Here is a 16,084-nt window from a genome sequence, read left to right as displayed (position 1 = left end):
GGTGGGTTGAAGGGCCTGTTTCCGCGCTGTATCTCTAAATCAAACTAAACTAATCTAAAGTAGGAGTTGGGGAAGGGATGGGTATTTGGTTCAGTAGAGAGAAAAATAACGGTGATAGGACGATTTTAAGGAATGTACTACAAAACTCTTACCTTTCTGAGGCATAGGCTGGTCAGATTTAGAAAATTCAAGATCATTTTGATTCTCGGTTGACTTGGACTCAATTTGCAACTCAAATTCTGACTCCATGTTCACTGCTACAATTTGCTCTGAAGAACAAAATAAAAGATATGCTTCTTAATCTGCCTATACAGAGGCACAATGTAAAAATATGAAATGCATCTTCCTGACATCATGGAGCAGCTTCAGACAACCAAAATCAGGCAAGCAGCTTTGCTTCAGAAGCATTTTGCACCCGGGATTATTTGAAAGTGATCTGAGGCAATTTGATATTGCAAATATTTGAAGGTAGAGATGTCAATATTCATACCGCTGGGGTGTAAGCTGCCCAAGCGAAATATGAGGTGTTGTCCTCCAATTTGCACTGGGCCTCACTCTGACAATGGAGGAGGCCCAGGACAGAAAGGTCTGTGCGGGAATGGAAGGCGGAGTAAAAGTGTTTAGCAACCGGGAGATCAAATAGGTTTAGGTCAAGGGTTCCCAAGCTGGGGTAAATTTACAGGGGTAAATTTGTTGATTCTGGATTTGTACTTTTTTTTCCAATTATAATTTTAAAACAATTCAGTTTCGAGGTAGAAATGTTGTTTGATGTGTTCTCATTGACTGACTGTGTTTGGGTCTGGTATACTGTGTTTGGCTCTGGTATCTGTTCATCGTTAGTTGTTCATAAATAAGTGAAATAACATTGTTATGTGCTATTATTATTGTTATTTGAACTTCAAATAATAATGTTAAAAACAGTGCTTTAAAATTTCCCCATTGTAGAAGTGTAAACTCAAATTACTGAACAAAACGGGGTGGGGGTAAATTTACTTTCGAAAAGTTGCCAGGGGCAAACGGGACGATAAAGGTTGGGAACCCCTGGTTTAGGTGGACTGAGCGGAGGTGTTCAGCGAAACGATCGCTGAGCCGGCGCTTGATCTCACCCATGTAGGAGATCAGGTAGGTCTGACTGTCCCTGATTACATTTTATCTGTTTGCTTTGTTGTTACCTTGACCTAGCTAACAATGACCTATTCTACATTCTCCTTGATTTTCACCCCCTTTGATGTCTCCTTCTCACACCTTACACTTCCTTATCTTTGTATCTCCCCCTCCACGAACTCTCAGTCTGAAGAAGGGTCTCGACCCGAAACGTCACCCATTTCTTCTCTCCAGAGATGCTGCCTGTTCCGCTGAGTTAGTTTCTCCAGCATTGTGTGTGTCTCTCCAGTTTAAACCAGCATCTGCAGTTCCTTCCTACAACAAGAAAATGCCATGTTGTTCTTTAAGCAACCTTTGTCGTTTTTTAAATGAGCATTGGTCAACATTCCTGTGGTATCCTTGTGTCCATATCAACCCTTCTGGAACAGAAACATGCAACTGATTTGCATTTAAGGGTGCCTTAATAAAACAAATTAGTTCTAAACTTGAAATACTGCATTCCACCTGCCTTACGAGTTAAAGGAACACCAAAAGTATTTCACCCCCCAAACGTCAACTATCTGTACGGTGCTCATTTTTCATATATTACTGCACACTTATGAGCTGGATTGCACCTCTGTAAATCATTAACTCTATTCCACGACCTACTGGTAAAAAAAAGTATGAGTTTCTGCTGCTTACTGACTTGCACAGCTTAAATATAAAGCCCTGCGTCTTTGTTCCTGACCACACCTACCGAAATAGTTTGCTACCTTCAAACTCCATTCTATTTCTTCCTCGTTTACTGACAGCAACACGATGAGATTGCACTTCAAGCCATAACAAATGAATCAGTTACTACAGATAAATTCTTTACCTGTCGGTCACCTCATCTCCTTGCTGTTCAGGAGCTTAGAAGAAGGCACTTTCACTTGAGCACTGCAAACGTTTCGGCCGTAAATCAACTGGTTTGAATTTCAAAGGGTATTATAATTTCAACCGAGATTTTACAGGCTGTCACACTTCCTGCTTCGATTTGAGTGTAGATTACACCTGGCGCCACGCCACCTTTGTTGCTACAGCTACCTTGCACTAACTACATCAAAAAGGGAATGCAAAACAAGGAGAGGCTAAAGTAAATGACGGTGAGAGAACTTGCCGGGTTAAGAGTAAACTTTCCTCATTGAGAACTGCAGGGCCAGATCTCATACAGCAGCCAGCAGATGGGCAAATGGAGAAGCAATGATCTCCAGGACATAGTGAGAGAACACCTAATTACACATTAATGGAAAATCAAGTGGACTGTGCAATGATCGACCTCAACAAGGGCCGGAGAGGGACCTGGGTTGGCGGGACGACCAGAATGGAGGCAACGGCTGCAAATGGGACTGTAAAATGGTGCCAAAGTGGCATCTCTTGCATATGGACTCAGTGGGCTGTTCTGTACATTCTGCACTAACCGGGGGTGATTATGCTTATGTACAAGGATACTCTTGCTGATCTGTGTGCAAACAAGGTATTTCACTGTACCTTGTACCAAGGCTTGGTACACGTGGCAATAAACTAACTACTGAACCATTAATGATGGCCCCGTTCATACCCAGCCAATGTTTAAAGCTCCACCCATAGCCTTGTTTTGATAATAGAACACGACTCTAGTTCTGAAAATCAAAACATTGCAGATGCTGCATGTTCGGCTTTCTTCATTTTCGCTGGCGTCATATTGAACGGCTTCTCCTTCATCTCCAGATCAATGCTGCAGCTATTGCCACTGACGTGGGGCCAGGCTACATCTGTCTTTTTAACTGGATATTTGGGGCAGTATTTGTCCAAACTCGCACCCTCCCTCACCTCTTTCACAACTGCATCATTGCCACTTCTTGCACTCACTAAGAACTGAAATATTTCATCACTTCTGCTGCCAATGTCTATCCTGCTGTCATGCTGAGAGAAAGCACAGCGTGGAGGCGATGGATCATGAGGCTTAAGTGCTGTGATGAGGGAAAGCGCAGCCCGGAGGCGATGGCTTAAGGATTGATGGCTCATGAGGCTTAAGTGCTGTGTTGAGGGAATGTGCAGAACTGAGGCGATGGCTCAAGAAGCTTCTGATGATGGGCTGAAGGGTTGATAGAAACATAGAAACATAGAAAATAGGTGCAGGAGTAGGCCATTCAGCCCTTCGAGCCTGCACCACCATTCAATATGATCATGGCGTGCTCCAAGTCACGTTGCAGCCTCCTAGCATCCTCCTCACAGCTAACACTGCCCCCCAGCTTCGTGTCATCCGCAAACTTGGAGATGTTGCATTCAATTCCCTCGTCCAAATCATTAATATATATTGTAAATAGCTGGGGTCCCAACACTGAGCCTTGCGGTACCCCACTAGTCACTGCCTGCCATTCTGAAAAGGACCCGTTTATTCCTACTCTTTGCTTCCTGTCTGCCAGCCAGTTCTCTATCCACATCAATACTGAACCCACAATACCGTGTGCTTTAAGTTTGGATACTAATCAGTGCTGTGTTGAGGGAAAGTGCAGCACGGAGGCGATGGCTTAAGGGTTGCTGGCTCACGAGGCTTAAGTGCTGTGATGAGGGAATGTGCAGCACTGAGGCGATGGCTCAAGAAGCTTCTGGTAAGAAAGGAGGATGAGACTCAGCAGCCAATAAAAGGCAGGACTGGGTGAGCGGATCAGCCATGTTGGAGGAGAGGCTGTGTTGTGGAAAAGTGCAGCATGGAGGTGATGACTCGTAAGGGTTTGGTGAGAAGTACTGTGGAGAGGGTAATGGCAGGTGAAGCTACAGTCTGTTTTTCTGTATAATAGACAATAGACAATAGGTGCAGGAGGAGGCCATGTAATGTAATATAAGGGTGTCAGGGGTAGGGGTGAAGGCAGGAGAATGGGGTTGAGAGGGAAAGATAGATCAGCCATGATTGAATGGTGGAGTAGACTTGATGGGCTGAATGGCTTAATTATGCTCCTGGAATTTATAAACTTATAATTCTTTGTTGGTTTTGGTGTTATTGAGATGGCAGGTGGAATATTTGAATGTTGTGCTTGCAGAATGTTGGACGTCAGGGGGATTTAAGTGTAGTCCTCAGTGCCCCTGAGGACTACACCTGCAGCATGTGTGTTCAGCTGCACCTTCAGATTTTTAGACAATTGGGATATCAGCCGGAGCAGAGGTGGCCTGTCAAAGAGGGACAGGTTGCATCTGAACTAGAGGGGACCAATATCCTTGCTGGGAAGATTGCTGGTACTACCGAGGAGGGTTTAAACTAGAGAGGCAGGGGGATGGGAACCAGAGTTGTAGGTCACAAATTGGGAGTGATGGGAAGGTGGAGGTTGGCATCAGTAAGATTCAAAGAAAGGACATCGTCATAGAGTGATACAGTGTGGAAACAGGCCCTTTCGACCAACTTGCCCTCACCGGCCAACATGTCCCACCTGCCCGCTTTTGTTCCATATCCCTCCAAACCTGTCCTATCCATGTACCTGTCTAAATGTTTCTTAAATGTTGGGATAGTCCCAGCCTCAACTATCTCCTCTGGCAGCTTGTTCCATGCACCCACCACCGTTTGTGTGAAAAAGTTATCCCTCAGATTCCTATAAAATCTTTTTTGCTTCACGCCAAACCTATGTCCTTTGGTCCTCGATTTATCTACCCTGGGGAAGAGACGATGTGCATCTTCATGATCTATTCCTCATGATTTTATATAGCTCTATAAGATTACCCCTCATTCTCCTGCACTCCAAGGAATAGAGTCCCAGCCCACTCAACCTCTGCCTATAGCTCAGACCTTTTAATCCTGGCAACATCCTCGAAAATATGTAGAAGGAGGTGAAAGAATATGGTGATGCTAATGTGCTAAAGTATTGGTAAGTTTTCAGGTGACACCAAGATTGCTTATCTTTGCGGACTGTGAGGAAGGCAAACGATACACACCAGGATATAAATCAGCTATGGATGTGGGCGGAGAAATGGCAGATGGAGTTTAATCCAAGCAAATCCAAAATATTTAGATGAGACTGCTTTGAGTTGATGGGCTGGTCCGTATTCAAGGAATCTGTGGCTAACCTGCTGTCACAGACTTTATCAGCCAGTTCTCAGAGGACCATGCACCAAAGACGATAAGTGTATTTTCCAAACAGAAACCCTGTAATGCATTCAAGAGAGAGCTAGATAGAGCTCTTAAGGATAGCGGAGTCAGGGAGTATGGGGAGAAGGCAGGAACGGGGTACTGATTGAGAATGATCAGCCATGATCACTTTCAATGGCAGTGCTGGCTTGAAGGGCCGAATGGCCTCCTCCTGCATCTATTGTCTATTGTCTAACCATGAGTTCCAATCCCAGGTGTAGTCTAAGTCACAGAATCATATAGCGTAAAAACGGGCCATTTGGCCCAATTTGCCTGAGCTGACCATTCCCCATCTACACTAGTCCCCACCTGCCTACATTTGGTCCATATCCCGCTAAACCTATCCTATCCATGTGTAAGGGCTTAACATTACGAATGCAGCTATGTGGGTTTTATTGCAGGAGTGTAAAAGCTCCAGCTCGGATTATTCCTGGGGCATCCTGTTGTCAGCATGGAAGCGCGGTTTATGGCTTATCGTATCCTCTGATATCAGCAAGCTTTGAAGTGTTACGAAGAACATCTTGCCATATAATGTAATATAAGGTTACGAAGAACATCTTGCCATATGGACTGCCCGTTGTTACCAAGAAAGAAGAGGTCACTATGGACACGACGGACACGGAGGTCCCGAAAGACACATAAAGATTTATAGGACATTGTAAACTTGCCATATAAGGCAGCAATGGAAAAATACTGGCACATGTATTTAGGGTATAAAAGGTGTGTACATGTAAGCTTTCAGGGAGAGAGGCTACACTGGCTGCCTGAGCGTTTCTGAACGCTCCGGTATCTAGGCTCTCTCCCACCTGGGTGAGTAGAATAAAGAGGTTAAATGATTTTGGTTGTCTGACTACTCTGTTAATAGGACACGGACTACAACACATGTGTAATGTCCTCTGTAAGACCCTGTTGTGGCTAGCACAATGAATATACGCCCGACATCTTGTAAGAAGATTTTATTACTGATCCTTCACCAGGAAACTTCTAGAAGGTCACCTGACCTCAGTCACAAGGCACAAGCCCATTGGCCAGCTTCTGCTCTTGACCTCAAGGGGGCACTGGCATTTACATCACATATACATCACATCTCTCCCTTTACTTTACTTACATCACATCTCCCCCTTTACTTTAATTACAAGCCGTGCCGGGGGTTTGGACAATCGCCCACTTCTCGTGCAAGTCGCATTTCCAACCCGTTCTGTGTCGTGTTTATGTTGTATGCGTAGTGGGGCAGGCGCAGCGGGGAGCCCTCTCGCAGGTAGGCGCTGGGAGGCTTGAGGAAGAATAGTGGCTCGCTGCCCGGCACCGGGTTCCCCAGCTCCTGGGCCTGCTCGGCGTAGTTCCTGTTGTGATATTGCCTGGGACTACTTTGTGTATCCCAAGGACTACTTTGTTTGCATGTGCAGGAATGCGTATATAAGAGGTTGGTGTGATTAGGCGGTCACTCTGGATCCAGATGACCACGGAATAAACAGCCTGGAGTTGAGCTCCAGCATTGTAACCTTTTATACACGTGTACTTGTGGTCCGTCCAGAGTCACTAAAGGTACAACAGGTACCGGACCACGAAGTACAACATGGTGGCAGCGGTTTGGTGATTTGCCTAGAAAGGTAAAGAGAAACCCAAGCGGAAAAGGTTCACAAGTCATTAAAAAAATTAATTTTAAAAAAAAGTTTTTGGTGAAAATTATACTACGAAAATAATTAAACTAGTGCCATAGGGGAAAGAAACAGAAATAAAGAGTAGTTTCCAGCTCGTACGGGACGCTGGATTGCCTCTCGACAGGGCCTACCGTGTATGTGCACTTACCTGATCTGTAGTCAGCGAGCGCTGAGCTGCCGACGGGACGTTGCAAGCTGCTGAGGGAGGTGTGTGAAGGCCCACACCGACGACGACACCGTCACCGACAGGGACCGGTGAGACCCGACATCGCGGGGGAGTTCGGCGACCGGAGGGACCGACCACCCACGGAGGCGCGACGACCGGTAAGGTCGAGGCACTGCATCTTTCCCCAGGCGCGGCGACCGGTGAGTCGGGAAGGCCCTGGGCCCGAGGCAGCGGCAGCACGCGTCGACTGAGCAGCAGCGGCCGGGAGCATCTGTGGGCGGGGCCAACGCGCACCGCAGTCGAGGCCCGATCGCAACGCGGTTACAGCAGCTGGGAGCTGCATCGTTGCGAGCCCATCGTTGCGAGCCCATCGTTGCGAGCCCATCGTTGCGGGCCCATCGTTGCGAGCCCATCGTTGCGAGCCCATCGTTGCGAGCCCATCGTTGCGAGCCCATCGTTGCGGGCCCATCGTTGCGAGCCCATCGTTGCGAGCCCATCGTTGCGAGCCCATCGTTGCGAGCCCATCGTTGCGGGCCCATCGTTGCGAGCCCATCGTTGCGAGGCAGATCATCACAGTGGAGCAGCGACCTTCACCCATCTAGAGCCTACGCTACGCTGATCTACACGGCCAGTCTGCTTCTTGAAGGGAAGATTTGGACATTGCTTTGTGTGCTTATCTGTGTGTAATACTGCAAGATTACTGTTTGCATTTGATACTATGGTATATGTATGTTTATTTCTGTGAATGCATATAGTGCTATAGATTTGCTGATAGCAAGGGTTGGGGTCCTGTGATACGGTTGTTTTTGGTTTTGTTTATAATTGTTCAAGTTACCGTGTTTCCGCCATATAGTGCAAATAATATGTCTCGGTTACCTGAAATGAACTGGCAAGTGCTGGACATCCCCACTGAGTTCTCCCTGTTCAAGGAAAGGTTGCAACTGTGCCTGGAAGACTTAGAAGTTGCATCGGAATCTAAGCAGGCCACGAAGATAAAAATCGCTTTGGGAGTGGAAGGACTTCGTCGTTTGAATGCGTCAGGTCTGAGTGTGGAGGATCGGAGCAAACCGGAGTGCATATGGGCATTTTTTGAGGACCAGCTGAGGACGAAGGTAAATTTCAGGGTCCACAGGTTGGAGTTGATGCGGTATCGCCAGAAGCCGGGGGAGTTGCTTGCTCAGTTTGTGACCCGGTGTTGCGAAAAAAGTCTCCAGTGTGACTTCACTGAGCAGGAGCTCACTGACAGAGTCATGGAGTTGGTAATCACGTCCACGCCCCTTTAGAGACCGGGTCTAGCCATATTGATGCTGTCAAGACACGAGGGTCGACGAAACAGAAGTCGCAGGATGAGAGACAAAACCCTTGTGGCTACTGTGATTTGTTTCATAAGCCCAGGCAATGCCCGGCGTATCGCGACACATGCAAGAAGTGTGGCAAGAAAGGGCATTGGGCAAAATGCTGTAGGAATAAAGTGGATCCTGTGCGCCCATCTAAATGGTCCAGGGGCAAATACAAGCGAGTTGACGAGGTGCAGCAGCAGTCCCATGATGGTGATGCATCGTGCTGTGACAGTCAAGAGGAAGGATCGGATATGTGTTTCCATAATATCACCATTTCAGGTATGGACAGGATGCCTCCAATGGGTGATGAGGCATTTGCGGTGTTGAACATCAAATGCCCGTTAATGAAGGGGCAACATCGACTGAAGGTGAAGATAGACACCGGGGCTGGAGGAAATACTCTTCCCCTTCGGATCATACGAGACATGTATCCCAATGACAAATACAAGCAGCACCTACGACCATGCAAAGTCCGTCTGACAGCATATAATGGGACAGAAATCATGTGTGTTGGAACTATATCCGTTTCGTGCCGATACCAAGGGTCGATGTGGTGTCCTCAGGAATTTGTCGTGGTAGACGTGGCAGGATCCGCTGTCATAGGCCTCCCAGGTATTAAGCAACTTCAGGTTGTCACGATACATGCTATGGGAACAGAGGAGCACCCATCAGATGCTCGGAAGGAGCAAGACAGTTTCAACTCGGTGGGGGACCTAATGAAGAGGTGGCCTAATCAGTTTGATCGGATTGGCAACTTCAAGGGGCCAGCCACCCTTCATCTCAAGGAGCAGGCCACACCACACATTGATGCGCCAAGGAAATGTAGTATCCATCTCAAAGACAAGTTGCGGGCTGAGTTGGACAAGATGGAAGATGATGGAGTCATCCGAAAGGTGACTCACCATACGGACTGGTGCAGTTCAATAACCACCTCCGTTAAGAAGGATGGGTCAATCAGGGTATGCCTAGACCCGAAGCGTTTGAATGCAAGTCTCAAACGTTGCCCGCACAAGATCCAGACACTTGAGGAGATCAATCCGGCTTTTGCCAATGGGAAATTGTTCTCCAAACTCGATGCTAAAGCGGGTTATTGGTCTGTCCGACTTGATGAGGCTAGCCAGGAACTTACCACGTTCCGCACGCCTTTTGGCAGGTATTGCTACAGGAGGTTGCCTTTCGGTTTGTCGGTGAGTCAGGATATATTCCAGCAGCGTATGGACACGATCATAGAACAGGTTCCTGGATGCGTCTGCATTGCGGATGATATTGTCATAGTGGGATCCACAGCGCAAGAACATGATTATAATCTACAGAAGCTGTTAGAGGCAGCGTCCCGGGAAGGACTAGCTTTCAACAGTGCTAAGTGCGTAGTGAAGCCTAACTCCATCAACTTCTTCGGGACAATGTATTCAGACACAGGCATTCGGCCAGACCTTGGTAAGGTGCAGGACATTCATAAGATGCCAACACCACAAGATAAGGAAGATTTACAACGGTTCCTGGGGATGATGAATTTTTTATCGCCCTACATCCCAAAGTATGCTGACCTGGTCGCCATTTTGAGGGATTTGCTGAAGAAAGATGTCCCATTCTTGTGGCAAGAAGACCACCAAACGGCGTTCTGTAACCTGAAGAGCTGCATACAGGGGGAATCTGTCCTCCAGTACTATCGCCCTGATGCTCCTGTCACCCTTGAGGTAGATGCGTCAGTGAAAGGAGTGGGAGCATGCCTTTCGCAGGAAGGACGGCCTGTTGCGTACGCTTCGAAGGCACTGTCTTCATGCCAGTCCAACTACTCCAATATTGAACGCGAGACCCTTGCATTGGTTTTTGGCATCACAAGGTTTCATACGTACCTATTTGGGCGGGATTTTAAGGTGCTGACTGATCACAAGCCTCTTGTCACTATCTGCGGCAAACTACTCACGAGTGCCCCACCCCGACTGCAGCGGTTGCTCATCAAGGTGCAAGGATACAACTTCACCATAGAGCACAGACCTGGGGCTGAGATGATCATTGCTGACACTCTCAGCAGGCTGCCCAATCCGGAGAAGACAGAGAGCATAGATCTCGATGTACACGTAGAGAGCATCTTCTTCGACAACATCGAGGACACGCTAGGTGTCGACTTGATACACTTCGGCAAACTCAAAAGGGTGGAGCTGCAGACAGAAACTTGTCGTGACCCTATACTGCATAGGGTTATGCAGTATGTCCATTCCGGATGGCCGGCGACCCTACAGGAGATACCTACCGACCTGCGGCCCTACTGGTCTTTTCGAGATGAGTTGGGCATGTCAAATGGGGCCATTTTCAAAGGACGGCAAGTAGTCATTCCTGAGTCGATGAGACAGGATGTATTGCAGCAACTTCATGTTGGCCACCAAGGCATTGAGAAGACGAGACTTCTAGCGAGACAAATGGTCTATTGGCCCAACATGAACCAACACATTGATGACCTTGTCCGAAGGTGTAGTCCGTGCCAGATGCACATGCCAGAGCAAATGAGGGAAACACTCATGCCACATGAGATACCAGTCACACCTTGGACCAAAATAGCAATGGACATGTTTGAAATTGACAACGTTCAATATCTTGTCATGGTGGATTACCATTCCAAGTTTCCGGTGGTGAACCGACTGACTAGCACCACGAGTGCCATGGTTGCTAATATGGTGACTGTAATGTTTGGTCTGCTAGGAGCACCGACGGAGATCATCTCCGACAATGGTCCACAATTTGTGGGTGAAGCTTTCCAGTCCATGTGCAAGCAATGGGGAATCACCCATACAACGTCGTCGCCTAGGTACCCTCAGTCGAATGGGCTGGCTGAGCGCATGGTACGAACGGTGAAGTCTGTTATCAAGAAGTCCTTGGCAACAAGACAGAGTGTAGCAGCAGCTTTACTCAACTTGCGCACTACACCGATTGATTCCAAGTTACCGTCACCGGCGGAGATGATGTTTGGAAGACAGATTCGGACGCCTCTCCCCATGAACCTTGACATGAACAAGGCATACGAAGGGCAGAGGACCTTTGAGCGACTTGAGGAGCGTAAGCAGAATATGAAGGCACAGTTTGACAGTTCGGTCAAGAGACATGACTTGTTGCCATTGCACGCTGGACAGAAGGTCCGGGTTCTGGATAGAGCGAATCAGGTCTGGGTTCCAGCAGAAGTGAGATCGGTCTGCGACGAACCCCAGTCAAGGTCTTACATTATTGAGACGCCGAATGGAAATCGGTTCAGGAGGAATCGAGTGCAGTTGAGAGATCTTCCACTGGAGAAGCCAGGGGTTGGTCCCCATTGTGTCCCCCCAGACAGCGATAGGGTTGAGACCCAATGTGAAGCGGAGGAACGACCGGCCCGTAATGATGATGGGGATTATGTGACACGCTCGGGACGTGCCAGTAAGAAACCTGCACGTTACTGTTGATATTTGTTAATGTTTTATGGTGTTTCAAAAAAACGTTTGTGTTTAGAGTTTGTTGTTACATATATATATATATATATTTCTTTTATAAGACAAGGGGGATGTTGTGATATTGCCTGGGACTACGTTGTGTATCCCAAGGACTACTTTGTTTGCATGTGCAGGAATGCGTATATAAGAGGTTGGTGTGATTGGGTGGTCACTCTGGATCCAGATGACCACGGAATAAACAGCCTGGAGTTGAGCTCCAGCATTGTAACCTTTTATACACGTGTACTTGTGGTCCGTCCAGAGTCACTAAAGGTACAACAGGTACCGGACCACGAAGTACAACAGTTCCTGCTCACGCACACGATCTTTCTCTCCCACTCCCAGAAACGGCTCAGGTTCTTCCTGGAACTCATCCCCGCAGTCGCCCTGCCGGCAGGGACCCGACACTTTGACTCTGACTCTGTCTCTGTCTCTGACTCTGTCTCTGTCTCTGTATCTGTATCTGACTCTGACTCTGACTCTGTCTCTGACTCTGACTCTGACTCTGTCTCTGACTCTGTCTCTGACTCTGACTCTGTCACTGTCTGTCTCTGTCTCTGTCACTGTCTCTGTCTCTGTCACTGTCTCTGTCTCTGTCTCTGACTCTGTCTCTGTCTCTGTCTCTGTCTCTGACTCTGACTCTGACTCTGTCTCTGACTCTGTCTCTGACTCTGACTCTGACTCTGTCTCTGACTCTGTCTCTGACTCTGTCTCTGTCTCTGACTCTGACTCTGTCACTGTCTCTGTCTCTGTCTCTGTCTCTGTCTCTGACTCTGTCTCCGTCTCTGTCTCTGTCTCTGACTCTGACTCTGACTCTGTCTCTGACTCTGACTCTGTCTCTGACTCTGACTCTGTCTCTGTCTCTGTCTCTGTCTCTGTCTCTGTCTCTGACTCTGTCTCTGTCTCTGTCTCTGTCTCTGACTCTGACTCTGTCTCTGTCTCTGACTCTGACTCTGTCTCTGACTCTGACTCTGACTCTGACTCTGACTCTGTCACTGTCTCTGACTCTGTCTCTGTCTCTGTCTCTGTCTCTGACTCTGTCTCTGTCTCTGTCTCTGACTCTGACTCTGTCACTGTCTCTGACTCTGTCTCTGTCTCTGTCTCTGTCTCTGTCTCTGTCTCTGACTCTGACTCTGACTCTGACTCTGTCTCTGTCTCTGTTGCCGTCTCGTACAGCTGGAATGCCCTTATCCAGTCCTTATAATTCTTGGCCAAGTTCCCTTGCAGGGAGAGTGGTCCCGGTGGCTTGAGTCCAGACATTCTTTTCTTTAGTTGCTTTTTATTTCTGACACCATGTAATGTCTTTTATGACCCTGTTGTGGCCAGCACAATGAATATACGCCCGACATCTTGTAAGAAGATTTTATTACTGATCCTTCACCAGGAAACTTCTAGAAGGTCACCTGACCTCAGTCACAAGGCACAAGCCCATTGGCCCTAGAAGGTCATCTGACCTCAGTCACAAGGCAATAGACAATAGACAATAGACAATAGGTGCAGGAGTAGGCCATTCGGCCCTTCGAGCCAGCACCACCATTCAATGTCATCATGGCTGATCATTCTCAATCAGTACCCCGTTCCTGCTTTCTCCCCATACCCCCTGACTCCGCTATCCTTAAGAGCTCTATCTAGCTCTCTCTTGAATGTATTCAGAGAATTGGCATCCACTGCCCTCTGAGGCAGAGAATTCCACAGATTCACAACTCTCTGACTAAAAAAGTTTTTCCTCATCTCTGTTCTAAATGGCCTACCCCTTATTCTTAAACTGTGGCCCCTGGTTCTGGACTCCCCCAACATTGGGAACATGTTTCCTGCCTCTAACATGTCCAACCCCTTAATAATCTTATACGTTTCGATAAGATCCCCTCTCATCCTTCTAAATTCCAGTGTATACAAACCTAGTCGCTCTAGTCTTCCAACATATGACAGTCCCGCCATTCCGGGAATTAACCTAGTAAACCTACGCTGCACGCCCTCAATAGCAAGAATATCCTTCCTCAAATTTGGAGACCAAAACTGCACACAGTACTCCAGGTGCGGTTTCACTTGGGCCCTGTACAACTGCAGAAGGACCTCTTTGCTCCTATACTCAACTCCTCTCGTTATGAATGCCAACATTCCATTGGCTTTCTTCACTGCCTGCTGTACCTGCATGCTTCCTTTCAGTGACTGATGCACTAAGACACCCAGATCACGTTGTACGTCCCCTTTTCCTAACTTGACACCATTCAAATAATAATCTGCCTTCCTATTCTTACCACCAAAGTGGATAACCTCACACTTATCCACATTAAACTGCATCTGCCATGCATCCGCCCACTCACACAACCTGTCCAAGTCACCCTGCAACCTCATAGCATCTTCCTCACAGTTCACACTGTCATCTAGCTTTGTATCATCGGCAAATTTGCTAATGGTACTTTTAATCCCTTCATCCAAGTCATTGATGTATATTGTAAATAGCTGCGGTCCCAACACCGAGCCTTGCGGTACCCCACTAGTGACTGCCTGCTATTCTGAAAGGGACCCATTTATCCCCACCCTTTGCTTTTTGTCTGTCAACCAACTTTCTATCCATGACAGTACCCTACCTCCAATACCATGTGCTCTAATTTTGCCCACCAATCTCCTATGTGGGACCTTGTCGAAGGCTTTCTGAAAGTCGAGGTACACCACATCCACCGGCACTCCCCTGTCAATTTTCCTAGTTACATCCTCAAAAAACTCCAGTAGATTAGTCAAGCATGATTTCCCCTTCGTAAATCCATGCTGACTCGGAACGATCCTGTTACTGCTATCCAAATGCTCCGCAATTTCGTCTTTTATAATTGACTCCAGCATCACCCCCACCACTGATGTCAGACTAACTGGTCTATAATTTCCTGTTTTCTCTCTCCCTCCTTTCTTGAAAAGTGGGATAACATTAGCTACCCTTCAATCCACAGGAACTGACCCGGAATCTATAGAACATTGGAAAATAATCACTAATCACACAAGCCCATTGGCCAGCTTCTGCTCTTGGCCTCAAGGGGGCACTGGCATTTACATCACATATACATCACATCTCTCCCTTTACTTTACTTACATCACATCTCCCCCTTTACTTTAATTACATCACAACATGTACCTGTCTATACGCTTCTGGAAGCCTGCAGCATTTGAGTCGAACAATCCCGAGCAGCATTGAAAAAATCTATCTACGACCATTCGCAGAGCCATTAAGAACGCCAAGAGGGATTTCAAGATCCGAGGCAATGACATAGATACCCATAGATTGTGATAAGACTTGTGTGCTACAAAACTATACTTCTCTACAAAATGAAGGCATGCAGTATCTATCGCTGGCAACAACGGGTCCGTCCCCGATGAGCACAATGCATTCGAGGCCCCTTTGAACATCAGGTCAGTGGTGAAATGCCACTGACTGACTGACTGTTCCGCCAGTCTTGGGTGTGCCTGTATCAATGGTTACCATGGTAGAAGCTTGATCAGCTTTCCTCAAGAGTGAATTCACGGAAAGCAATTAGTCCTGGTGGAGTCCCTGGCCGCGCGTTCTCGGGACCTGTGTGGATCAACTGGCAGAGGTATTCGTAGGCATATTTAACCTCCCACTACTCCGCCTGCTTAAAAAAACCCACTATCATCTGTTAAGTGCCATGCAAAGACCACCTCCAGCCAGAGTCTAAACATCTCCCCATGACATTTAAAAGGCCTTACTAAAGTTCCGTCAACATCCTACAAGTAACCTTAACTAAAACCTCAAATGGACCAACCGTATAATACTAATGCTACAAGAGAAGGCCAAAGACTGGGCATCCTACAAGTGGGGAGCTCTATCCTGACACCTCAAAGCCTCTACAAATCCCATTAGAAGTGTGATGGAAAACGATTTGCCCGGATGAGTGCAGCTCCAATGGTTCTCCACAACTAAATATATTCAGAACAAAGAGCACACGTTATAAGTGCCGCCATCCACCATTTTACATATTTAAAATAGGTATCCATCAAATACTGCATAGTTGCTGCAATGTATACCATCGACAAAATGCACTACCATTATTTCCTTTGGCTACTCTGGCAGAATGTCCTAAACTCACAACCTCCAGCACTAAGATCAATAAAGTCAGCACGAATTCCACTACGTCTGGCAAAGAGCAGAACTCTGGAATAACTCAGTGGATCAAGCAGCTTCTGTCGAGGCAAAAGGTGTATGCCAAGGTTTTGGGTCACGACTA

The 16,084-nt window shown here is 47.3% G+C and overlaps 1 protein-coding gene across 1 annotated transcript in view; it reads right to left on the bottom strand.

Moving 5' to 3' along the window:
- slc2a12 (solute carrier family 2 member 12) overlaps positions 1–16,084 on the bottom strand; it is a 55,073-nt gene that overhangs the window by 9,575 nt on the left and 29,414 nt on the right. The window contains exon 4 of the mRNA XM_078400220.1: positions 153–269. Within this exon, the coding sequence (XP_078256346.1) occupies positions 153–249 (97 nt within the window). The 5' untranslated portion in view covers positions 250–269. The remainder of the gene's footprint in view (positions 1–152; positions 270–16,084) is intronic.

Source organism: Rhinoraja longicauda, chromosome 5, assembly GCF_053455715.1.
Source record: "Rhinoraja longicauda isolate Sanriku21f chromosome 5, sRhiLon1.1, whole genome shotgun sequence".
Taxonomy (NCBI): Eukaryota; Metazoa; Chordata; class Chondrichthyes; order Rajiformes; family Arhynchobatidae; genus Rhinoraja; species Rhinoraja longicauda.
The sequence above is the reverse complement of the archived record's forward strand: the minus strand, read 5'-3'. Positions and strand labels throughout refer to the sequence as shown.